The 26032-nt window shown below is 34.2% G+C and overlaps 5 protein-coding genes across 5 annotated transcripts; all 5 read left to right on the top strand.

Moving 5' to 3' along the window:
- The first annotated feature begins 583 nt into the window (after positions 1 to 583).
- LOC115715956 (uncharacterized protein At4g10930) lies at positions 584 to 7765 on the top strand. Its single transcript, XM_030644635.2, has 15 exons — positions 584 to 752; positions 829 to 941; positions 1084 to 1169; positions 1466 to 1556; positions 1664 to 1713; positions 1977 to 2046; positions 2296 to 2405; positions 2489 to 2554; positions 2738 to 3273; positions 3366 to 3452; positions 3597 to 3672; positions 4244 to 5456; positions 5545 to 5619; positions 6280 to 7278; positions 7359 to 7765. Exons 2-15 carry the CDS (start codon positions 867 to 869, stop codon positions 7581 to 7583), a joined length of 3759 nt encoding a protein of 1252 aa, XP_030500495.2. The 5' UTR covers positions 584 to 752; positions 829 to 866; the 3' UTR covers positions 7584 to 7765.
- A 574-nt stretch (positions 7766 to 8339) lies between these two features.
- On the top strand, positions 8340 to 15123 carry LOC115716385 (probable inactive ATP-dependent zinc metalloprotease FTSHI 1, chloroplastic). The gene is made up of 15 exons (XM_030645170.2): positions 8340 to 9276; positions 9371 to 9455; positions 10337 to 10771; positions 10866 to 10919; positions 11010 to 11075; positions 11502 to 11597; positions 11685 to 11813; positions 12105 to 12157; positions 12553 to 12748; positions 13298 to 13412; positions 13493 to 13767; positions 14076 to 14159; positions 14233 to 14345; positions 14431 to 14680; positions 14766 to 15123. Exons 1-15 carry the CDS (start codon positions 8591 to 8593, stop codon positions 14955 to 14957), a joined length of 2829 nt encoding a protein of 942 aa, XP_030501030.2. The 5' UTR covers positions 8340 to 8590; the 3' UTR covers positions 14958 to 15123.
- A 130-nt stretch (positions 15124 to 15253) lies between these two features.
- Positions 15254 to 20286, top strand: LOC115715889 (SUN domain-containing protein 5). Its single transcript, XM_030644566.2, has 4 exons — positions 15254 to 16594; positions 17771 to 19170; positions 19749 to 19834; positions 19936 to 20286. The coding sequence occupies exons 1-4, from the start codon at positions 16378 to 16380 to the stop codon at positions 20174 to 20176; spliced, it is 1944 nt and encodes a 647-aa protein (XP_030500426.2). The 5' UTR covers positions 15254 to 16377; the 3' UTR covers positions 20177 to 20286.
- A 356-nt stretch (positions 20287 to 20642) lies between these two features.
- On the top strand, positions 20643 to 22354 carry LOC133038522 (uncharacterized). Its single transcript, XM_061116690.1, has 3 exons — positions 20643 to 20657; positions 20748 to 20756; positions 21722 to 22354. The coding sequence occupies exons 1-3, from the start codon at positions 20643 to 20645 to the stop codon at positions 22352 to 22354; spliced, it is 657 nt and encodes a 218-aa protein (XP_060972673.1).
- Positions 22355 to 22445: 91 nt separating this feature from the next.
- Positions 22446 to 25203, top strand: LOC115717150 (F-box protein SKIP8). The gene is made up of 3 exons (XM_030646099.2): positions 22446 to 23256; positions 23549 to 23745; positions 24481 to 25203. Exons 1-3 carry the CDS (start codon positions 22852 to 22854, stop codon positions 24731 to 24733), a joined length of 855 nt encoding a protein of 284 aa, XP_030501959.1. The 5' UTR covers positions 22446 to 22851; the 3' UTR covers positions 24734 to 25203.
- The last annotated feature ends 829 nt before the right edge of the window (positions 25204 to 26032 follow it).

Raw genomic sequence — 26032 nt, 5'->3', positions numbered from 1 at the left:
TCAATAAACTAGTTTTTATATATGAGTTTTAAGTTTTTTATAGTATTTTTTTTTTTAAATACAATGATTTATCTCATATTTTAAAGTTTTTTTTTAAAAAATATTATATTTAGTGTTTAGATGCCATATATATATAAAATTGGAATAATTAGATAAAGTACTCATTTTTGTAAATTTTTCACATTTTTACATTTAAAGATTATTTTTTTTTCTTTTCATTTTTACGGTATTCTATAAAAACAATACAAAAACAACATTAAGAAAATAACATCCAAACAACATTAAAAAATAACATAAATAAAAAAAATTCAACAACAAATTAACAAAAGTACAACATAAAAATACATCAAAAGACCGTATTTTTACAAATAAAATCATAAAAATCATAAAAATATTTAAAATTTTATACAACTATAGTTTATTAATTTTTTTTTTTTGTTATTTTTGTGTATTTGTGAAATAATCCTAAGGTATAAGAGTTGTCTACAGGGTTGGGCCCAAGTGTTAGCCCAACACAAGGCCTGTTTGGCGGTCCAAAAAACAAAAAGCCCATAAATAAAACATACAGATACGCGTTTAACTCTCGAAACGTTTGCCGCGAAACGCAACATTCAATATCCGATCGAAACGTTTACGATATTTTCCCTCATTTCGGTTTCTCCTCCAAACTCCATAGCTCATTAGCTTCGATACCTTCATCTTCATCATCTTCATGCACAGACGAATATACTCGCTTTTACTCACACTCTCAGGTATTGTATATTTATACATGTAATTATTGTATAATTAATCTTCAAAGTATTTGATGTGTTCTTTTTTCGTCATTAGAATCTGATTTGTAAAAAAGCCAATTCTTTGAGTACGCGATGGAAATGGATTTGATTGCGAGTGGCGTGGCTGAAGAAGACGCTGTTCTTGAACTTGATGATTACAATAATAGTGTAAGCTCTAAGATTAAATATTTTTATTTATTTATTTTTTTTGGCTTGAAGAAAAGAAATAATGTTTACTTTATTTTGAATATATGTTAGGAATTAGTTTTACACTTTCAAGATTATTGTAAGGATTTTCTGTACTGTGTAGGATGTTGCTAATTTCGGAGGTGAAAGATGTGGTATTTGCATGGATATTATCATTGATAGAGGGGTTCTTGATTGTTGTCAGCACTGGTAAGGTTTTGAAATTAAAAGAATTTGCTAAACTGTAGTTAATTTTCTAGGGTTTCAAGTCTCTGTTCAAGTGTTTATGAAACTTATGTGGGTTTTGTTGAGTGTAAAAATTGAACTTCTGTATATTATGATTTTCTCTTCTCATGGAGTTGAGTTTAGTGGAAGCCTTTGGTTGATTTTGTAATGCATTAGGATGCTGTTAAAAACCTAAAACTTAAGTCTAGTAACTTACATATGTTATTGTTTTTTGATGAAATTTTGGTTGAACTACCTGACTTGGTTGATGGACTTTTCAGGTTCTGTTTTGTATGCATTGATAATTGGGCTACAATCACAAACCTTTGCCCTCTTTGTCAAAATGAGTTTCAATTGATCACTTGTGTTCCTGTGAGTATTTGATATTTTATATCCATATAAGAAAGATACACAGATTTTCTTGCTATCTGTGAGTTACTTGAAGTTGTGGTTTAAGAAAATGAGATTTGAATGTGAAGGTATACGATACTATTGGGAGCAGCAAAGTTGACGACGACTCTTATTCTAGGTACTATTGTGACTATCACTTGTTCTTAATTTGAAGACTTGTCTCCTATCATTTCTGTTCGCATGATGCTGGCATTGTATTTGCAAGTTTTAACATTGTTATCACTACTTTATGATTTCTCTGGCAGTTCAATTGTGATTTTCATAGTCCAACTTTGGTATTTATTTCCTATGTTTTGTTCATAAACTGTAATAATGTTATAACTGACCGACCATAGGTCTTACTTTTTATCATAGACTAATTTTATGTAGTGATTTATGCAGAGATGATGATTGGTCCATCGAAGGGAAGAATAACACTCTCTCTTTTCCGTCCTATTATATTGATGAAAATGTAATTATCTTCTTAATCTTTTTAAGCCTTTTTTTTATATGCTGAATCTTTATTCCTAGGTTTTAGATATTAATGAACTCTTTACTTTAGTAGTTGAATTTTTATTCTGTTTACTAATGATATTTAAACATGATTGTCAATTTGATTTTGAAACTTGGTGAAGCTTATTTTTGCTAGGCTGTAATCTGATTTCCTCTTTAAGGTGATATCATCTAACATCAAGTACTTATTTACTTAAATCACTTTTAGGCAGTTATCTGCTTGGATGGAGAGGGTTGCAAAATTCGAAGTGGATCAGTCACTGCCGAGGGAGATTCCAATCTTGATACATCAATTGCTTGTGATTCATGTGATTTATGGTAAGATCAAATCATTTAATGAGAGAAAATGAATTAAGAAATCCTAATAACTTCTTATGGTTTTGACTTGAATTTTCATACAGGTATCATGCTTTCTGTGTGGGATTTGATCCTGAAAGTACTTCTGAGAATACTTGGTTATGCCCAAGGTACACTATTGGGGGTTTGAGGGATGTTTACTTCAGTAAGCTGCAGAATTAGCTATTAGAATACTACTCTAAACTATGACGGGGAGGCATCTAATGGCTTGGCCATGTAATTGAGTGATAAAACTACCATATTGGTCTTATATTTGTAACATTTAATTATTATTGTATGCATTTTTCTTCTAGGTGTATTGTTGACGAGGTTTCACCAAAGCCAGATGATAATTTAGAACACGGTTCGAACTATCCTTGTAGTTCTGAAAATGCAAATACAGAGTGTGCGGCCAGGGACACTTACTCTAAGAAGGTGTCTATCTCTGTTGCTGATGCTGGGGAAACAGCTATAGTTGTCTCTATGGTTGGAGATGGTAAATTAGCTGAAGAACCAAGGGAGATTATTCAGCCAAAAATTGAAGTTGATGAGGAATTGGTTACTCAAACTTTTATCTTGACTTCTGAAGATGATAGTCAGAAGTTGACAGCATCATCCATGGAAATATCAACAACTCATCCGACTTTGAAAGCTCGGGAACTTGAACTGTCCTTATCATGTGATATATCCTTAAATGCTGATAAATCCCTAAATGAGCGTAGTAGTTTTGGAGGCAATAAAATTTCTTCAGTGGAGTTAGCTGAGGAATCACACATCAGTAACATTCCCTCTGATAATAGTTCTGTTATGGGTGTTCATCTCGGTCTTTCTGTGGGATCATTCTTGTCTGGTAGTTCTGCACATATATATTTTTTTCTTTCTGTCTCTTCCGTTGAAGTTTGATAGCTCTCCAAATCATTCTTGTTGTTTATGTGCGTGTAGTTGATGAAATGGACAATAATGGAACTAAAGATCAAATGAATGAAGATGTAAAAGAGAACAACGATTCAAAGGAGCATATATGTAAAGGTAGAGTCATGTGTATATACATTGAAAATACCTTTTTATTGGGGACAATGAGTTTTGAATTTGGTCAAATTTGGTTATACTAAAAGTATGTATATGGATTATGGACTTCTTTGCACACTGCCTCATTGGTGATATATTTTTCAGCTGATAAGACTATAGCCAATGCCAAAGTGAATGTGCCTGGAACGACTGCTGTAAAGAGAAAGCATTCGAACTGCAGGTTGGTTCTGTCTATCAAATATTTTGATTAATCCTAATACTTTCATAGCTTTCAGCATCATTAGTGATAGCAACATTTTCTCATACCCTTGTAATACTACCTAGCAGTTTGTAGATCAAATTGAGAAAAATGTTGACTGAAAGAAGAAAATATCTTGGGTGGTTATCACTTATCACCAAGATATTATTGGCCCACTTTATCTTGGCTCTCTGCCTATTTATTTCAGACCTTAGGCTGTAGTTTTTCTTCTTCACTGTTATTTGATTTAGAAAATCGGGGCAGTGTTTCTTTTTCAGTTCTTGCTTTCATTAACAGATGTAGACTCTACTATCCTATATTACTAAAATTTCTTTATTTTTCGGTAAAATACACTTACCAGGGTAGTGTTGTTGTCTCCAAAGTCTAAAGCTTGTCTTTAAGGTCTTGCATCAGCCTATTTAACTCTTTTGATTTGAAAATCATTGGCCTTCACATTTCTCAGTACACGCAGAGTGGAAACTCTTAACTCTGATTATATCATTTTGGGTGTTATATCTAAATGTTAGTGTGGCCATGTTATGAATGTTGATAGGGATGGTGAGAAAAAGAGTGAGATAGAAACTTCTTCAAAGAAAATAAAAACTGAGGAGGGGATTCAACCGATTTCGCCTGAGGACAAGACCAGGTCATATGCCTTAGATGACTCCAAAAATGGCATGATGATTGAAAATCCTACTGATTATAAGGATGTTCGTCCTGAAAAGGGTAATGCCCCTGCTGACATAATGAGTATTGTTCAAGGGAAAAACCGTAAAACTTCCAAGAGGACTCGATTACCAAATACTGGTGATAAATCTTCAAAAGAACCAGAAAACATGGCTGGTTTGAGAGTAAAGAAGATCATGAAGAGAACTGCTGAGGACAATGAGTCATCTGCGGCAGTTCAAAATCTAAGAAAAGAAATAAGAGAAGCAGTTCGTAGCAAATCTGCTAAAGATATTGATGAAAATCTTTTCGATCCAAAGCTTCTTGCTGCCTTTAGGGCTGCTGTTTCGGTACCTAAAGATGAATCGGTTAAGACTTTGTCGCATTTGGCTGTGAAAGGAAGAAAGTCAATTTTGCAGAAGAGTAAGGTGCGTGAGAATCTAACAAAGAAAATATATGCTACTAATAATGGAAGGCGAAAACGTGCATGGGACCGTGATTGTGAAGTTGAATTCTGGAAGCATCGATGCCTGACTACTTCAAAGCCTGAAAAGATTCAAACTTTAAAGTCAGTTCTCGACCTTCTAAGGAAGGATCCAGAGAACACTGAAACAGAACAAACATCTGAAAGACAGGGGAGCAATCCAATTCTTTCACGGCTATATTTAGCTGATACATCTGTATTCCCACGGAAGGATGATATCAAGCCACTATCTGCTCTTAAAACATCTGGTGATTCGGATAAACAACCCACAGCGGGGAAATTTCCAAAGGTGTCTATTAGTGCTTCAAGTTCTGCAGAGACTGACAAGGGTCTGTCAAAGGTTGTTAAAAAGAACAACCTTCCGAGCCAAAAGAGTAATGCTGCTTCTAGTAAAGCTCATCCAACCCGACACTCAGAAGGATCATCAGTTTCTTCATTAGGCAGTTCCAAATCTAATGCCTCTAAGGAAGTTGCTGCTAAATCTGATGATATGAAAAAGGATAAAAGAAAATGGGCCTTGGAGGTTCTTGCCCGAAAAACAAGTGGTGCACGTGAGGGGGCAGCAAATGAAAACCAGGAAGACCTTGCCGTGTTTAAAGGAAGTTATCCTTTGCTAGTATGTAGTAAGTTATTTTTCAAAACTGCTTTGTTATGCTGATAGGTTTGTCAGTAATCACATTTTATTTTGTGGTTGCTTTGAGCAGGCTCAGCTACCAATTGATATGAGACCAGCGTTGGCTCCCAGTCGCCACAATAAAATTCCCATGTCAGTGAGACAGGTATGGAAACTATCACCCGATCGCCACATTAAAGTCCCATATGCTTATAAAGACTCGTATGAATAACCTGTGCACACAGTTTTTGTTTCATAAGTGGAATGTCTTTTCTCTGTATTAATTGGATTCTAAAGCATCTCCGATTAGTCTGGTGGATAATATTTATGATCTTGTCGCGGTTTTACTAAAGGCGAATTTTCTTATTTATAATAAGTGGTACATATAGAAGCCTAGTTATCTATATATGATCAAGGAAATATTGTCACAGCTATCATTTGTATCACTTAACCTCGGTTCGGTAAACAACTTCAAGTCAGTGGTACTTTAACATTGTCACTCTTGTTTGCCATCATCAGAAGACCTTGTGCTCTCTGTCAAATCTCATGAAATTAAGAACTTAGAAGATTTTTCTAATTTAATTTGTGATGCACCTTGAATGATTACAGCTGTAAAACTGGGCTATAATTATCCAAGTGTACTGTGATATTGAACTATTTCTACAATAATGGATTTCAACTTAATAAATAAGCTAAAAAGTTCTTGAATTTTATGATGAAAATAGTAAAGAGAGTAGCACTCTATTTACTTTTTCTACGGGATCCTTTTTTTTACAGTACTAGACATTTGGTTTCTTGGTGAGTCTTACTTTTATCTGCTGTTTAGGCACAACTTTATCGCTTGACAGAGCATCTTTTGAGGAAAGCAAATCTGCCAGTCATTCGTAGAACCGCAGAAGCAGAATTGGCAGTGGCAGATGCAATTAATATAGAAAAGGCAGTTGCTGACCGATCGAGCAGCAAGCCGGTGTATCTGAATCTATGTTCCCAGGAGATATTGCATCGATCAGAAACCAGCAAGTCCAGCGGAGCTCCAGACGTTGATAACTCAATTCCATCTTCAAACTCTACCGAAAAATCAGGACAATCTGAAAAAGAAAATTCAGATAATCTTGTAATTGAGGATGCATTGAAAAATGCTGGTCTCTTTGATTCTCCTCCTAATAGTCCAGATCAAAGCACGGAAAATCTGCCTGAAGAAGGATCCTTAAAAAGTATCAGAGAAGAAGGTCCCGAAGATGTAATTGAAATGGGTGAGGGTCCTGATCTGGATATTTATGGTGAATTCGAGTATGATTTGGATGACGAGGACTACATCGGTGTCGGTGCTGCAAAAGTCTCTAAGGTCATTCAACCGGAAGAAGGTGCTTCAAAATTGAAAGTAGTCTTTTCTACATTTAACTCTGAAAAATCAGGCACTACATTGGATTCGGAAAAGACACAGAATTCAGAGATGCTTGGGAATCAAACTGGCGCAGAATCAACGAAAGAAGACGGGGTTGAAAATCCTTGCATTCCTCAAGAAAAAATATTCGGTGAAGAAGGTGAAGAGCCTTCTGTTGCAGAGTGCGAAGAACTCTACGGCCCAGATAAAGAACCATTGATAACTAAATTTCCAGAATCGATAAAGCCTTATGTTGTAAACAATGCAGAAGCTTCAGCTGGAAATGAACCTTCTAAGAGTCACGAAACTAGTGTAGGCCGCAACTCCTCAGCTGGAGAAACTTCACCGAACCGTTCAGAAGTAGGCGATACTGTTCCACAGAAGGATAAGAAATCTAAGGAAGACACTACAAAGCGGCCAGACAATTCCATATCTAAGAAGGTCTGTCCTGCTTATTTCGATCCATGTTTTCTTTGCATTTGTTTTATTTCAATCCATGTTTCTTACAATTTTTTGTACAGGTGGAAGTGTACATCAAAGAACACTTGAGGCCATTGTGCAAAAGTGGGGTAATCACAGTTGAACAATACAGGTGGGCTGTGGCGAAAACAACCGAAAAGGTTATGAAATACCATTCTAACGCCAAGAACGCTAACTTTCTCATCAAGGAAGGGGAGAAAGTGAAGAAACTTTCTGAGCAGTACGTCGAGACAGCCAAGCAGAAGTCGAAAGGCGATCTTTCGTAAAGAATGGACATGTTGTCAATTCTCATATTGTTCATGGCTTCCTTCTTTTTCACATTGTTCCATTATTTGGAGCTTTTGGTTCTCCCTTGCTAATTTTTGTAAAGATGACACTACTAAACACACAAGGAAGCATTTTGTACAAGATTTGATAATTCTAATAGCTATGTTTTCATATTGGCATCTCCTAATTTAGTTTAAAAGACAAAGTAGTTATAGTTTGTGATACTATTGCTTTTGAAAAATTAACATGTTTTTTAGTTTTGTTTTTGTTTGAACTAAATTCCTTTTATATAATATATTATTTATTTTGTTAATTAATGCCCTAAGAAAATATGTAACTTGTATTATATGCCCCAAAAGAAATAAAATAAGAGTTCCTAATAAATAGATGAAGTATTTTAAAGGGATAATTTAAAAAACACACACAAAAATTAAAAAAAAAAATCTGCATGGTGTTTTTAGATTTTATTTACATAAAATACGATTTTTTTTTTTTTGTGTATTTTTATGTTATAATCTTGTTATTTTATTGTTGATTTTTGTATAATAATATTCAATATACCAATATAAAATAAGAGTATACACACAAGCAGTTTATGGTAATAATTAATCAGATGACACTTTAAATTTACTACTAGTTTAGTAATTTAGAAAGTTTTAGTGTCAAAATTTAAACTTAAAAATCAAGTAAAATGATAGTGGATAGAATTTAGTCCCTAAAAATAATAATAGTTGAGACACTTAAACCTTTAAAAAAAAAACTCATAAATAAACATTAGCTTGGGTTTTGGATAAAATGCTCTTCAATACTAAAAAGCTTCAAACTTTACAAATATTACCAGAGACCGTTGAGTCTCTGGCTTCAACCAACCATGATAGAACAGAGATTATGAGACACATAGCTTCTCCAAATTCTCATAAACCCTAATATGAAATCACTCACTAACCTTGTTTTTGATCTTCATCCAATTTTAATTCTGTAATTTCTCATTTTCAGTTGTTAAACAATGGCTTCCATTGATATTCGTTTATCTCCTAAGATATTATACCTTCCGAAACCCCATGGCCACCGCCATGGATTGCATTCAAAATCACTGCTTCACTTCCCCAATACCTTCCAACCACTTTTCCTTCGCCGGTCACCGGCCTCCGTGGTGTTGTGCCAATCGAAATCCCAGGCCGCCGGCGAAGGTGGCAATCCAATTGAGGAGGATTTTGTGACTAGGGTTTTGAAGGAGAATCCAAGCCAAGTTGAACCAAGGTACTTAATTGGTGAAAAGTTTTTTACTTTGAAGGAAAAAGAGAATTTGAAGAAAAATTCAGACTCGGGTATTTTTCGTTCATTGAAAAAGGTTCTAACTTTGAAGAAAGTGAAGAATGAGAGTGAATTGAAGAATGAAAATGAAGCTGTGTATTTGAAAGATATTTTGAGAGAGTATAAGGGTAAGCTTTATGTACCAGAACAAGTTTTTGGGAAAGAGTTGTCTGAAGAAGAGGAATTTGATAAGGATTTTAAGGCATTGCCAAGAATGGAGCTTGAAGATTTTCAGAAAGCTATGAGGAATGATAAGGTTACATTGTTGACTTGGAAGGATGTTGCTACAGCTAGTATTGCTTATGCTAATGGTTATAGGGATTTCATTATTGAATTGAAGGAAATGCCTGGTGATAAGAGCTTGCATATAACAAAATGGTAAGATTGGTTTAGATTGTTTAACAAAGTTTAAGGTTTATTTTTATGTGATGTTATACAAACTTATAATCATATGCATTTTTTCTTTTCTTAGGGCAATGAGACTGGATGAGAGTTTAGCTCAGAATCTTTTGGAAGAGTATACTGGTCCTTGTTATCAAATAGAGAAGCAAACTATGGTGAACAATTTTTAACTTAAATGAGCTTTATCTAGTTATATATTATTGAATGGTGAATGTTTTTTTTTTTTTTGAAAAGAAGCGTTCATTAGACTGAAAGTGTTAGACCTCGCGGTTATTACAAAATAAGTTCTTAGGTATGACCGATACATCCAAACGACCAAACCGGTTGTGGGTAAAGGTCTACTTGCCACATTATGGGCCATAAAATTACAAGTTCTAATAGTACTACAAAATAAGCAGCTAACAAAAGAAGGTGTGATTCTTTTACAAAATAAGGAGTAGTTCACAATTTCCCATCTAGGATCAATGCCATTGATGGAATTGATCACCGCCTTAGAATCACTTTCCACAATGATAAACTTGCAGCTAAAAGAAGCTAAAAGATTGAAGCATTTCTAACTATGAAAGATTAATTACTGAAATCTGTAAAGAAGCTAAAAGATTTCTTATTTCCTTTAATTTGTATTGGTAATTCTGTCTTGCTTTTAGTTTGAAGGTTTTTCTGTTTGATTTTGCCAATTTTCGTTTTGTTCATTCTGTTCACAACAATGCCTTATCCTCTTTTAGTTTTGTAATCTTTGATGTAAATAAAGAATTTTTCTCTCTTTCCATTAAAAAGAATTGAATCAGATATAAGCTGTTCACTTGTTTGTATGATAATACAATGAATCATTGATAGGTTATGTTACTTGTGAATCCCCCCACTTACTTCTTTTTCATTTGTTCTTCAATCGTGTTTAGTAATTTCGCAAAAGGTAAAAGAAGAAATTTTATAGGAGGAAAGAGAGGTCCTTGAAATTGAGGTTGAAATTTGAAACTTTGCGATTTGAGGTTCTCGATTTTGTATATTTTCCTTACGGCTTGAACTTTTGCTGCAGTCTTGGGTTGGAAAATTACCCGAGCACCCTCATCCAGTGGCATCTTCGGTATCAAGCAGAATCATAGTGGAGCTTGGAATGGCAACTGCTGTAATGGCTGCTGCCGCTGCTGTTATTGGAGGGTTCCTTGCTTCAGCAGTATTTGCTGTTACGAGTTTCGTATATGTGACAGCTTCATATGTTGTTTGGCCAGTTGTCAGACCTTTCATCAAACTTTTCTTTAGCATAGTATCGGGTATTTTAGAAAGAGTCTGGGAGAATTTTGTTGAATTTTTCATCGACGGAGGCATCTTTTCTAAATTTTCCGATTTTTACACTTTTGGTGGTGTCTCTGCTAGTCTTGAGGTGTTAAAACCAATTACTTTTGTTCTTTTAACTATGGTCCTTCTTGTCCGTTTCACACTTTCGAGAAGACCAAAGAACTTTAGGAAATGGGTAAATGTTGCTTCTTTTCGCTACTAATTGCTTATGTTTATCGTTCACTTTCTTGATCCCGTGCCTTTCTAATCAATTTGCTTATAAATTTCAGGACTTGTGGCAAGGGATTGATTTTTCCCGTTCTAAGGCAGAAGCTCGTGTTGATGTTAGTTGACTCATTTCACAACAACTGAATGAAACCCTGTTTGATTGCTTGAAATTTTTTGATTTTTTTTCAATGTTGATGTTCTTTCAGGGTTCAACCGGAGTTAAATTTAGCGATGTGGCAGGGATTGATGAAGCGGTGGAGGAACTCCAGGAGGTATGTTTTCAAGTCTCTCATATGGAATTGTTTTATGATAAATAGTCAATTAGCGCATGCATATTTCTCTCGCTGTAATGCTTTATATTTTTCGTGTACATTTGTTCCGAGAAAGAAATTTGGAAATTTCTGAATTATGTAACTGTTAAGAAAGAAAAAAAGGTGAACTTTATGCTACACTGTATAGAAAAAACAGAAAATTTCCAGATAATGTATTATAATACCTCCTAAAAAAGGATAGTTTAATTTGCCATGCTCTTAAATCGTAATGCTGCTTGGTATTTTTCCAAGATGAGATATTTTAAGCTGTTGCTGTTGTGATTAAATGTGTCATCTTTTGCTCCATGTTCTTCGATAGAAAACGATGATCAAGTATTTTATTGTTAATACCGAGGTTAATGATGCGTTTATAATTTTTTTTTATAGTTGGTGAGGTACTTGAAGAACCCAGAGCTTTTTGATAAAATGGGTATAAAACCTCCACATGGTGTTCTTTTAGAAGGCCCCCCTGGATGTGGCAAGGTTTGTACTTTGTCATTTTTATCAAATTATGTGATGTTTCTCGCTAATTGTACCATTGAAATCTCACGACTATCCTTGTGTTTCCAGACCCTGGTTGCTAAGGCCATAGCTGGTGAGGCTGGTGTTCCATTTTACCAAATGGCTGGATCTGAATTTGTTGAAGTTTTAGTCGGTGTGGGTTCTGCTCGTATTAGGGATCTATTCAAAAGAGCTAAGGTAATCGATCTTTCTTTTTTCTTGCAGTTAAAATTTTGTTGGGAGACCGAAATATTATGGCATTGTCAAAATAAAGAAATGAATGCTTGTCTCCAGTCTCCCAAAGGGTAGTGAGTTGTCGAAAAAGGCTTACATGCGGTGTTAAGGAACACCGAACAACCTTGTCAACTTTCTTTACTAATAACATATTGTTAAATTGTTTCTTCGGGGTACCGGTGTATTATTCCTTTATGATTTAATGCGTTTACATGCTCGCTTTAACGCAGAAAGCTATTATTTTTCTCGGTGCAGGTAAACAAACCATCAGTAATATTCATTGATGAAATTGATGCATTGGCAACTAGGTACGAGAAACTTCATCGATGATTTTCTAAAATTTTACGCTTAGTGACTTAACTTTTACAATAAACACCATTTTAGGATATTCGTTGAAAATTATAGTCTGTGTTATAATAAGCGAGATGAGGCATTATCCAATGCTTTTTTATCTTTTAGTACCTTATTGTATCAAATTGAATCACAACTATAATATAACAGGCAACCATTTTATTCAAGAACATTCTTCAGTTAATTGGGAACCATACAATGTGATCATATTTTAACTAAGTGGTCTAAAGAATGTGCCTCGTCCGAGACATAAGCTCGATGGCTAAATATATGGCAAAGGATCAGCTTTTACGAAACATTGATAAATTTCGTTTGCACATTCATAATCTGAGAACTTATATTGTTTGTATAGGCGGCAAGGTATTTTCAAGGAATCCTCAGATCAGCTTTATAATGCTGCAACTCAAGAGAGGGAGACTACATTGAACCAGCTATTGATAGAACTCGATGGGTTCGATACTGGAAAAGGTGTTATATTTTTGGGTGCTACAAATCGTAGGGATTTGTTAGACCCTGCTCTTCTCCGACCAGGTCGATTTGATCGCAAGGTTTGCTTCTATTATTGAATGAAAACTTTCTTACATATCTGTAAAGCTTTGCAAGAAACAGAAAGGGGTAAGACACCCCTGTTTAACTAGATTTGGACTCTACCGATGACTGGATATCCTTATTTATAATCTAGAATAAATAGGTATTTTGCCTCCTGAACTAACTTTAGCTGAAAAAAATCATGCCCCCTAAATTATTATCGATGTTAAATATATTACCCCAAACTATGACCAATATCATACTTTGTCTCTTAAATTTGTATCATTGCCAAACCGAGCGCGGTTTGGCAATGGCAAAAGTTCGGGGGCAAAATATGATAGTGGTCACTGGTCATACTTTGAAGGGTAAAATTGTTAATTATTTAACAGAAGTCAAACAAAGAGTAACAGAAGTTCCATGTTTCACTAACATTCAAAGTTGAGGGGGAATATTTAACATCGCTAATAATTCAGAGGTCACGGGGAAAAATACTTCTATATTCTATAATTTATGCTTGCTTTGTCAATGGGGGTTGGTTGTTAATTATTATTTCGGCTTTTGTCTTGTAGATAAAAATTCGGCCTCCTCCTGCAAAGGGGAGATTGGAGATTTTGAAAATTCATGCGAGCAAAGTGAAAATGTCTGAATCTCTCGATCTATCGAGCTATGCACAGAACTTGCCTGGTATTATTTTGTTTGCTGTTCTATTGTTGTTTGTTGGTTTAATGATAGCAACCGATTCATTAAAAAGGAAAAGCTTTCAGGATGGACCGGAGCAAAATTAGCTCAGCTCGTTCAAGAGGCTGCACTTGTAGCGGTTAGGAAGGGGCATAATTCAATTCTTCAGTCGGACATGGATGATGCAGTTGATAGACTAACGGTAGGTCCCAAACGTGTTGGAATAGAGTTGGGTCATCAAGGACAATGTCGTCGTGCTTCTACTGAAGTTGGAGTTGCAATGACTTCCCATTTGCTAAGGCGCTACGAGAATGCAGAAATTGAACGCTGCGATCGCATTTCAATTGTCCCACGTGGTCAGGTCCTTATTCTTCTCCTTTGTATTACAAAACTTAATTTGTTTACCATTCTTTTCTTACTAAACCTTCAATGCTTATAAGGTTTCTGGAGATTGCCCGCAAAAATAACCATGATATGTCATACTGCTATTGGTGTAATAAAAGTATCGAGTTTCACATATTGTAATTTAATCGTTATTATGAAAAACCGCTAACCATTTACAAAGCTCTCTATTTCATATAGCCTGATGCTTATGATGATTATTTCACTATTGACTGTATGTTTTTGATTACTTGTAAACTGTGTAATTTTTGGAAGTGATCCTTGCAGACATTATCACAAGTTGTGTTTCATCGGCTTGATGATGAATCATACATGTTTGAGCGCCGACCACAGTTGCTGCATCGCCTTCAGGTTGGCTAAATTTTAAATTGAATAGTTTCGTTTCAAACAACATCATGTAATCTCATTGTGTTGATCTAAACAGGTTCTACTAGGAGGGAGGGCAGCCGAAGAGGTAATCTATGGACGGGACACATCAAGGGCGTCGGTTGAATACCTTGCAGATGCCAACTGGCTTGCTCGGAAAATTTTAACAATGTCAGCTCCTATTCCTCTGTACATATGTCCTTCACATTTCCTATCAATGCTCTAATGCATTACTGGATTCATCCTTTTTTTACAGATGGAATTTGGAGAACCCCATGCGGATACATGGTGAACCACCGCCATGGAGAAAGAAGCCTAAGTTTGTTGGACCCAGATTGGACTTTGAAGGATCACTTTACGATGACTATGGTCTAATAGAACCGCCACTCAACTTCAATCTAGATGATGAAATCGCTCAAAGAACCGAGGAGCTGATACACGACATGTATGATAAGACACTTTCTTTGCTTCGTAGGCACCATGCAGCGCTACTTAAAACCGTGAAGGTAGGTAAACCAGCTCGGTTTAAACAGCTATTGAAATAATGTTATGGGGCGAAGCCAATTAAACTAAATTTACTTGCAAATGTAGGTTCTACTGAATCAGAACGAAATCAGTGGTGAAGAAATCGACTTCATCTTGGATAAGTACCCTCCACAAACACCGATTACTTTACTTATGGAGGAAGAAAGCCCCGGCAGCCTTCCGTTTGTCAAAGAAGACCAAGAAAATCGTGAAGTTGAATACGCCTTCGCCTCTCATTCGAAAGAAGAGAATCTGTGAATAACAACATATATAGTGTCTTCAACCAAAGGCTTCATTTAGCATGGAAGAGTATTTTTTTTGCATATCATCAATTTTGTATCTTTAAATAGTTTTAGATTAGTTAGTTAAGTTATGAGTATTGTGACTATGAACTTTTTTAATGCAAGACCAATATTTATGTCTATTTCTATAAATTATGAGAGTAGTTTTATATTAGTTGCAAAATAAGGGTAACTTCAATTATTAAAATGGTCAAAATGGAAATTCCAACATTGTTTGATTTTTAATAAGATATTATTGAAATTCATGTGATTGAAATAATAATTTGTTTAAACTAAGTGCAATTTTTTTTTTCTAAAATTATTATTCAGCATAAAAATTTAGACAGGGAATTCCTGTGGATACTCGCTCCCTAATTGGGCGGGAATTTTCTGTCTAAATGGGAAACGGAGCGGAGACAAGGATTAAGTAATTTGCGGCATAAATATTTAAGTTTAATTTTCAGTTCTAGATAAATATTTAAGTTTAATTTTTGACGGTAATATTACTTAAGTTATATTTTAGAAATTTTCGTAGGTATTTGACCCTGACCGTTACGGGTTAAGTCAATAAATATGTGATACAATCAAGTATGGAAGTTCAAGAAATATAACTTAAGTATTATTACTGTTAAAAATTAAACTTAAATATTTATCCGCTACCAAGAATTATACTTAATTATTTATGCCATAAATTACTCAAACTATTAACAACCTACTTCATCAATCTTTTGTTGGGAAAAAATAAACCAAACAAGTTAATAAAAAAAAACCCTATTATTTTTTTTTTTTGACATAATAAAATCCCATTATTTGATGGAGATCAAATTGAAGAAGAAAGAGATAGAAAAGCCTTTATAAATGGGAAATTTTGACTTGTTCTTTGTAGTGCCATTCTCAACTCCAAAAAAAAAAATACACTTAAAAAGACAAAGAAAATGTAGTTATTTTTGAAAAAAAAAAATGTAGTTATTTATTTGGTACATTTGTAAGAAAAAAAAAAGTAAAACATAAATTAATAGAATTAGAACACATTAAGTAATGAAATCAAATCAAAGAAAACAAGACAAGACATAAAAATATGGTATGGAGTGAAGCTTGGTCTTTGTTTGATCTTTGATCTCCTTGCTTGTTGTTATGCATTTCATTAAACACCACTAACTAACTACTTCTTCTCCGAAAGACTTGGAGACTTCTTTACTCACTAACATAAACTATTTGTTCTCCACACAAATATATACATATATATACACAAAAATAAAGGACAAAACTTTATTCTCATTTCCACTTTTCTTGGGCTCTATTCTTCTTCTAGATGAAACAAAACACCAACCCAAAAACCAAAAATCATCACTTGTTGCAAATTTCTGTGTTTGTGTGTGTGTGTGTACGGATGAGAGATGAAGAAGCCTAGAAATGGTTCATCTTCTTTACAAGTCAAATGTCAGAACATCTACAACAACAACAACAACATTAACAACAACAACAATAACAATAACAACAACAACAACAACAAAAGGAAGAGTTTTTATGAGCTTTCTTTGTCTTTGGTTCTCTCCCTTTGGTGTCTTGCTTTTTTGTATTACTCTAAGCTTGGCCTTAGTCATGGCAATGGAGGTAAATTTTTTTACTTTTTTTTTATTTCTAATCATTTTTATGAATGTGTGGAATAAAGATTTGTTTGCCCTTTTACTTGCTGACCCATTTCTAAATTTTGGATTTTTTGGTTATGGTAGTGTTCAAAATTGCATTTTTGTGTACTATGCTCTTGGAATTTGGATAATTTGTTATTGGGGTTTAATACCCTTATTGTGTTTTTCCTTTTTTAGGCAAAACCCTTTTTCTGTTTATCATGATTATGTATAAGAAATAAAGAAAGTTTAAACCTTTAGAATGTATAAGGAATGAGATGAAATTGTTAAGGTAAAATAATCCCACTAATTGTTTGAGTTTGTTAGGTAATTAGTTAATTGTGTTTGTAAAACTTGTTAAAGTTATTACTCTCATTTCCTCTCTTATTGGATGCTCAAACAAAGTCCATTGTGTTATACATGAAAAATTGTTTCTTTATCATTGGTCATATGATCATGAGTACTTGAACATGTTATAAATTGAAACAAACAATTTTGAAGCTTCTTTCTTTCTTTTAGAGAAAAGACTTAGAAATCTAAAAACTAGAGTGTGTAGTAATTTGTTTCCTTTATCAGAAAGTTCTTTGCAAAATGATGATACTTCTTTGCACAATGGCATTCGAGATGGATTTCGTAGCGTTTTCTAATTTGTTATGTTTCTTGTTCATTCTAACTCTACAACCGACCTGAAAGACCTAAACATAAGGAATCTCAATATACAATTAGAATAATTAACAATGTAATTTCCTTTTCGTCTTTTTAATTGACATAGTCCAAGTCCTCTAATAAAATGATGATAATGCATCATGAATGTTTGGGGTAGCTCAATTGGTAGAGTAGAGGATTAAAAATCTCTCGTGTCACCAGTTCAAATCTACATAAGAAATTTGTATGATTATCTATTCTAGAAAATATTAATTAGTATAGAATCCCCACATACAAATTCTATATATAGTATAAATCATGATATATATTTATCCATCTTAGTGTTGAGAGGTGCTTTTCGAGGGTGTCTAAAAGGTTATTTTGCGAAAAATGAGATGGCCTATAAAATGAAAGCTATTTTAGTTGATTTGTTATCATAACATGCCATACCAATGGTGTTTGAAATGCTATTCTTTTACACAAATCAATGTATTGACTGATGTCTTTTGTTATGCAGGGAATTTACTTCATGACAACAAAAGCACAATCAGCAATACTAATCTCAACAGTGGTCAGCTCAGCAAGAATGCCAATTCTCATGTTGAAAACAAAACCAGCAAACACAAAACCGAAATGCTTGTAGAGTTTAATACCTCTAAAAGCTATAACACTACCAACAAGAGCAACCAGCAGAATTATTCAACTTCAAACTACTCAGTCCCCAAAAGACAAGGATTAGAAGTAGTTTGGGGTGTGTTGGAGTTTAGAGCTTTAGTATGTAAAGTTCAACAAGCAAATGAAGAGAAGAACAAAGTAGAAGGAGAAGAACTCAATAATCGAAAAGTACTTCATCATCCCACTTATCTCAATCTTGACGAGTTTCGAAACATAACAAAGCAAGAAAAAGGCCAAGACACTCCTGCTTCTGCTTCTGCTGCTGCTACTCAGCTCGTTAACATCACTCACCGGCGTGAACTTGATGGGGCCGAGTACAATTATGCAGCTGCATCAAAAGGCGCTAAAGTTGTGGCTCATAACAAAGAAGCTAAAGGGCCAAGCAGCATATTGGAAAAAGACAATGACAAGTATCTGAGAAATCCATGTTCTGTTGCTAAAAAATTTGTTGTGATTGAACTTGCTGAACAAACTCTAATTGATGTTGTGAAAATTGCCAACTTTGAACACTATTCTTCGAATTTCAAGGAGTTTGAGTTGTCTGGGAGTTTAAGCTATCCAACTGAAATGTGGACCGAGTTGGGGAAATTTGTTGCTTCTAATGTAAAACATGCTCAAACTTTTAAGCTTCCTGAGCCAAGATGGGTGAGATACTTGAAGTTAAATCTTCTAAGCCATTATGGATCAGAGTTTTACTGCACACTTAGTCTTATAGAGGTATATGGTGTTGATGCAATTGAACGAATGCTCGAAGATCTTGTTGCTTCTGCTGAACCGGTTTCAAACAAGTTATTAGAGCCTAACTCAACTGCAATGCCTCATTCAAAATCAATGTCTAGTTCAACTGATCAAAAAACTGTTAAAGTCCATAATGGGAACCGAAATGCTGGTGCAGCAGGCCTAAAAACCGCTGATGATGCACTTAAACCGGCTGCTGCTGCTGCTGCTGATGTGAGCAAGACTAAGTTATCAATTGTCACAACCAATTTTCCTGATCCTGTTATGGAAGTTAGACAACAACCGAATGGGAGAGTTCCCGGTGACAGTGTTCTAAAGATTTTGATGCAGAAAGTGAGATCACTTGAGCTGAACTTGTCTGTTTTAGAGAACTATATCAAAGAAATGAATCAGAGACAAAAAGATGTTATGCCTGGACTTGACAAAGAGATTTCTAGGATGTCATTGCTTTTGGACAAAAGCAAAAGAGACATTAAAGACCTCTTGGGATGGAAGGAGATAATGGTATAACTTTGCTTTTTCTTTTTCTTTTTCATACAATTTTCACTTCATTTTTTTTTGAGTAAATATTATTATAGACTCTGTATTTTGCAAGATTACCGATAGGATCCTCTGCTTTGTTAAATGACAAATAGGACCCTCAATTTCTAGCACGAATAGATGCAAAAAAGTCTAGGTTAGGTTATTATTAATTTTTTAATTTGACGAATATTGAGTTCAAGATACTATTTTGTATTATTTTTTTTTTTAAAAAAAACAGGGTCCGAATTGTCATTTATAAAACAGAGGGTCCAGTATGTCTGGTCTTACGCATAGGTAGACTAGGCCTGTGCCTAAAGCTCAAATAGCCTAGGAGCCCAAAATAAAATTCTCTTTAAAAAATACACATTTTGTTTACTAATTTTGAAAATACCACTTTTCTTTCTAAATAAGGGCCTAAATTATTTTTTTCCTATAATCCACTGAAGTTCAAGGCCGGTTTTAGAGTCCAGTTGGTAATTTTTGCAAAACAAATAGTTTAAAATAGTATTTACTCTTTTTATTTTGTTGAAAGCTTAAATTATTTAGCATTGTCAACTCAGGAAAAAGCAGTCACTGATCTTGAGTCATGGAAAACTGTTGTGTCAACTCAGCTGGAAGTTTTGGCAAAAGAGAACAACTTGTTGAGGTTAGTTTTACTTTGAAAAATAACTTGTTTCTCATTCTCTTCATATCATTTTCACCCTTTTGACATGGTAAAAAAATTGTTCTTTCTTTACACAAACACAGATCGGAAATCGAAAAGATTGTAGATGTTCAAGCCAGCCTGGAAAGCAAGGAGCTTGCAGTGCTAGCAATCAGTCTTTTCTTCATTTGTTTCGCGATTTTGAAGATAATTTCGGTACAAGTTTTGACATTTTTTAGACCATCTTCTCAATCTGATAAAGTATGCAAAAGAACAAGTAGAGGGTGGATGTTGATCCTTGTGAGTAGCAGTATGACAGTGTTCATTACTTTGATCTATAGTTAGTCACTCCCATCATTTGTAGCAATAGTTTAATCAGATACATTTTTTTAACTGTTGATCAAATTTTGTAGCTATCTATAAAATATATGATAATGAGATTATTCTCTTTTACATGAATGAGTCTTGAATCTTGCTAATGACATATAATCCTAATCAAAGACTATTTGAGTTCAACAACTCATCAATTATACAATGAACGCTTATAGTTACTTGCTTCTGAGATTTCTCGGCAACAAGATTTTCTCCAAAATAAACACAGTATTATGTGGTGGATCTTAATCAGCATCACAAAACACTTCTAGAGAGAAATCTAAAGTAGGTTTGAACAATAAACCATAATCTAAATGTCCCAACTTTGTATCTGAGAATTCTCTTCACAGCCGTCCAATGTGTGAGCAACAGGCTTTGCATATATTGACACACTTTGTTAGCATAACAGGCAAATTAATGTCGAGTGAGGGATCCAACAATGGACATATATAGGGTAACATCTTTGACATATTCACTTTTATAATTGGAGAGTTTAATGACATTGTTCATAAGAATGTTTTGTGTGTTAACATTTGCATATCAGTTTTGTGAAGTATGTCTTGAAGATACTTAGTTTGAGAGAGTAAGATGCCATATGAGGATCTAGTAACTTGTATGCCCAAGAAGTAGTCTACCAAACTAAGATCTTTCAAAGCAAAGGTTGAACTAAGTTCTTCAATAAGCTGATTTAGATCTATATCATCACTTTTCTTGACTAAGATGTCATCTACATTAATGATCAATATATATGTTATGATATGAAAACTTTAATATATTTTTTTTAAAATTGTTAAAACTGATTTTTAATTTTTTTATTACAATATATGATAATAATAATAGTATAAACTGCTCAAACCGTATCGCTCTACATTATATTTTCGCGGTGTAATTTTTGAAATTTTAAGATCTCGCAGTACAATTACAGTTTGAAAAATTACAAAAAACATACATGCAATTTGATTTAAAAAAAAAGCTACAATTTATAATTTTGTACCACCCAATCAACCACCCTAAATGAAACACTTCTTTAAAGAATGTACCACATAAATTTCCTATATTTTTTTTAAAAAAAAATTAAAACGTTTAGAACATTATATAAATAAAAAAAGGGAGTTCTATTTACACCCCACAAAATGATAAGTACACCCTATTATTAAAAAAAATATAAACTTAAATAATTTTTAAAAATTACTCTTAATATTTTTTTAAAAAATTTTTCTCACATTATTTTATGTTAATTTCAATACTTATTTTGATTTTATTTTCATAATTTTTTCTAACTCATGTATATTTTTTTTAATTTTTTCTAAGAAAATTTTATATAATTATTTTAATTTTTTCCTCATAATATTTAAAATATAATTTATTTTTGTTTGATAGGTATATTTTTTAAGAATATGAATTAGAAAAAAAAAGTTAAAAAAATTTAGTACAATTAAAGATATAAATTTTGAGACACTTCTTTGTGTTCTGTGGGGCATATGGACTGATCGAAATAAAGCTGTCCATGGTGGACAGCCTAGACATCCGACTGCCATAGTTCAATATGCATCTAAGTTCTATGAAGACTTCAACAAAGCTAAGTTGCAGATTCCGCCTGTTGCTGCTACCAGTAGTCATCAATCTTCTCCTTCAACTTCTGCTACAGACCAGCATGTTCAAAGATGGAGACCACCAGTGCGTAATGGTTACAAACTAAATGTGGATGCTGCTACTAATATAGAGCAAAAGAAGTTGGGTATTGGGGCTATTCTTCGAGATCAACATGGAACAGTGTTGGCTGCTTTGTCTAAGGCAGTACAAGGGAGTTTTAAATCGGATGAGATGGAAGCAAAAGCGCTCTTTCACGCTGTCAACTGGGTTTCGCAATCACAATTTCCTCTTACTCATATTGAAACTGATGCTTCTCGGGTCTCAAATGCCTTAAACAGATTAAATTTCGATTTATCATGCTTTTCTGATCTTATTATGGATATTCGTTGTCTTTTGTCCTCTTTCCCTCAAGTTTTAGTTACTCATGTGAAACGAACTGCTAATCAAGCAGCACATGGCTTAGCTAAATATGCTTTGGGGTTGGATGAAGACTTTGTTTGGATAGGAGAAATTCCCTATCCTGTTTTCTCTGATGTTGTAAATGATTCCAATTTATAATATCAGTGAAATTTCTCAAAAAAAAAAAAAAAAAAAAGATATAAATTTTATATAAAATAAAAATTATTAAAATGGGGTGCCTTTAGAAAATTTTGGGGTGTAAATAAAATTTCCCATAAAAAAAATAAAAAAAACTAAAAAAAAAGTAAGAAATTACGAAATTGTCCTCAAAGGAGAGAGAAGTAACTGTTCTCACTGTACGAATTGTATGGAGCCGTTTCTCTCAAGTGAGTCCGTTACGGCTTAGAACCGCAGAGGCAAACGTCGTCTCTTTCTCTCTCTTTCTTTCATACTTTCTCTCTCTAAAACTCTGCAAATTCGAACTTGAAACGTTTAGGGCTTTAGAAGAAGAAGAAGAAGAAGAAGAAGACCCCAAAACTAAGTTGAAGAACCACCAAAACGACGCCGTTCTGACAATCTATACCCTGAGAACCACTCAAACCAGATTTTTTTTTTCTAGGGTTTTTCTTTGAAGTAAAAGCTTTCATGTCTTATGAATGGAGATTGCCTCTAGTTTCTCTCAACCCTTTTTTGTAGCTCTACTCTTCACTGTTATCGCCATCCTCACCGTCCGATCGTTCTCCAAACGAGTTGAATCCAACGGCGGAGAAGGAAGTTTGAGGAAAACGACGAAAAAGGAGAAGAAGCTCTGTAACTGTTGCTGTTGTTGTGATAAAGGGAGTTCGGAGTCCGAAACGGCGCCGTATTTGAATGGTGGTGGTAAGGAGATGTTGGAGAATGGAAAGACTGGGGCTTCGATGATGGAGCAATTGGTTCCGGAGATTACAACGCATGCACTTAGCTATTTGGATTACCCTAGCCTTTGTCGTCTTTCGATGACTAATTCTTTGATGAGGAAAGCTGCTAACGATGATAATGCCTGGAAGGCTCTTTATCACAAGGTATTTATCTATGAATTTTGATTTTTTCAAGTTTGAATTTCGATTGTTTGAATTCGATTTCTATGTAGTATAGATGGAAACATTAATTGATGGAGTCACTTTTGTTTGATTGTTCAGAAAAATGTAGGAAATTAGAACCATTTTATGGTGTTTGAATGATATTTTGAAATGGGTTTAGACTGAAATTATGATGATCTTGAATTTAATAGTGTTTGAATTAGATTGAACCTTTGTTTACTGTATTAGATTGGTTTGGTTAAGGATTTGAGTTACTCTTTTCTGTACTTTGTAGGATTTTACATTGGAACAGGATACTATTACACCAGTGAATGGGTGGAAAGCTTACTATGCTGCAACCAGAGCAATTGTGAATATAAACAATGATTTCTTTAGCATCATTAGAGAAAGGTCTCTCACTGCAATGAGATGTTTTTGGATGAATGCAGATTATGTGAAATGTGTTCATGCCTCGGGAGAGCTCTTTTCAGGGTACGAATGCTTTTCGTTATTTTGTAGGGAATGGAATGAAAGTATTTACGTAGGTTCATGATTCATCCGATTATGGGAAAACACCTTTTTATTTCTGTCTTTGTTATTATTTATGCTTGCTCTGTTTTTAGCAACAGTCTGCCCAGTTTTGATTTCATTTTTATTGTCGCGACTTGCTTAAATACGAATCTTATATCGAAGAATATACTTTGTTAGTTATATTAGTTATCATGCAGAATGAACTAGTTCAAATTCAACTCGGTGAATTTAATGGGACTTGCCTTTTTGTTTCCCTACACGCGCACACGCACACAAGCACACGCGTGATTAACTGTCCTTTTAGAAAGTATTTTCTTATAACGGATGATAATACAAATGGAAGAAAGTTGTTCTTTTTTGGATGTTATACTTGCTAGAAGTTATTTACAGTTTTTCCCGATTCGATCTTGTGCAACATAAATGGTGCAATATTGATTTTCTTATGGTTCCAATGTTCTGTCATTTTCATAGGAATTCTCAAACATTTCTTAAAGGTGTTGCTACACTGACTTTAGCTAGAGGGAGAATCCCCTAGAAACATGGAAAGGAATTTAGGCCATAAACAAGTGATATTATCTTAACAAGCCCTTTATTGTTGTTCTTTCCTGCTTAATATGATAGGTTTTGATTTTGAAGTGGCTTGATGTCGATGATGAGATCTATTTTGTCGTCTAATCTGGTCCGTTTATTGTTCAGGTATACTGCTGTGATACAAAGTTGGGAGTTTGCGTTTAATTGGGATCAAGGAGTCAACTTTCAGATTAGGGATGTTCGAGCTCGAGTACTTACAGACATGGCTTGGGTTACCATGAAAATGTTCGTCGATGTGGACACTGGCCCTTTTAATGTGACTAATGTCTTCGAGTTCCATAACGGAAGATGGTATATGGTGCATCATCACAGCTCTGTAATGGAAGGAGAATTGGAGCAAGAAATTCTCCATGGGTAATCAAATCAAATCAAGTAAAGAATAATTCATAACAATGATATACTTAATACTAGTTACCAAAAAAAGATCAGTGGCACTTATTTGCAAGAGCAAATTTCTTGAATTCACTATCATTTTTCTTGCAGATCGTCTTTAATCTTTTTCTCCAACCCTAGTTTTTTTTTTCATCTTTTTTTGGTAGTAGTATGGTCAAGAGGTCATTTTATTTCATTTTTCTTTTTAATTGACTCATATTTTCAACCATTCTTTCTGGAATTAATGCCTCAAATATACACACCTTCCTTACCTTGGTTTTCTCTAAGGTTTTAGGGCTTTTAGAGTTTTGAGAGAACCATTATGGTTTTGAAGATTATGGGATTTTCTGGGAAAGTGTGGATTTTAAGTTGAGTTGTTCTGGAAATGTGAGTAGATTAATTGTAAAGGGAAAAAATTGTAAAAAAGAAAAGAAAAGAAAAAGTTATGTTAGTGAAGTGATTTGTTTGTACTGTTTTCATGAGCTTTCTTACCTTGTTTTCAAAGGAAAATTGATTTTTTATGCTTACATATTCTTGAAATTTTTCCCTTAAACTCATAATATTTGATATTTGTGGGATATGACACATTTTATAATATTCCTAAAATACTCCCATTTACATTACCTTCTCTCTTTTCTTCTCTCTTTCACTACACTGTAGACCATCGGGCCCACTATCGGGCCAACCATCGGGCCCACTATCGGGCCCACCATCGTGCCCATCGTGCCCATCAGACCCATCGGGCCATATTAAATTTTATTTTTTTACACACGCAATCGGGCTCCATCGGACCCATCGAGCCATATCAAATTCTATTTTTTTTACACATGCATCGGGCCCACTATCGGGCCTTTGTCTTCCTCAATTTTTTGGGTTACCATCGGACCGACATCGGGCTGCATCGGGCCTGACGAAATCAAACCCCGAATCTAGATTTTGCCCAAATCACATCCGACGAAAAAAAAAAAAGAGGGTTGGTGTGGGTGAGATGGTGAGAGAACAACCGAGAGAGATAGAGGAAGAGAGAGAGTTGAGGTTTGAAAATGAGAGGGGTATTTTTGGGTTTATTGTAAAGTAGTCATATTTTTTAAATTTTAAAATGTATTAGATTAGGGAAAAAATTTTAAGGTATTTCATGCATATTTTTTCAAATTTCCCTTTTCAAATGAAGAGCCTAACCAAAGGCCATTTTTGTCTTAAAAAAGGAAAAGGGTTACTTTTTGAAATTCTATGTTAATTCCTTAAGGTCTTGTGTTGTACTTCTGATTAAGAAAAATTAACACGA

This window comes from Cannabis sativa, chromosome 5, assembly GCF_029168945.1.
Source record: "Cannabis sativa cultivar Pink pepper isolate KNU-18-1 chromosome 5, ASM2916894v1, whole genome shotgun sequence".
Lineage (NCBI taxonomy): Eukaryota > Viridiplantae > Streptophyta > Magnoliopsida > Rosales > Cannabaceae > Cannabis > Cannabis sativa.
The sequence above is the reverse complement of the archived record's forward strand: the minus strand, read 5'-3'. Positions and strand labels throughout refer to the sequence as shown.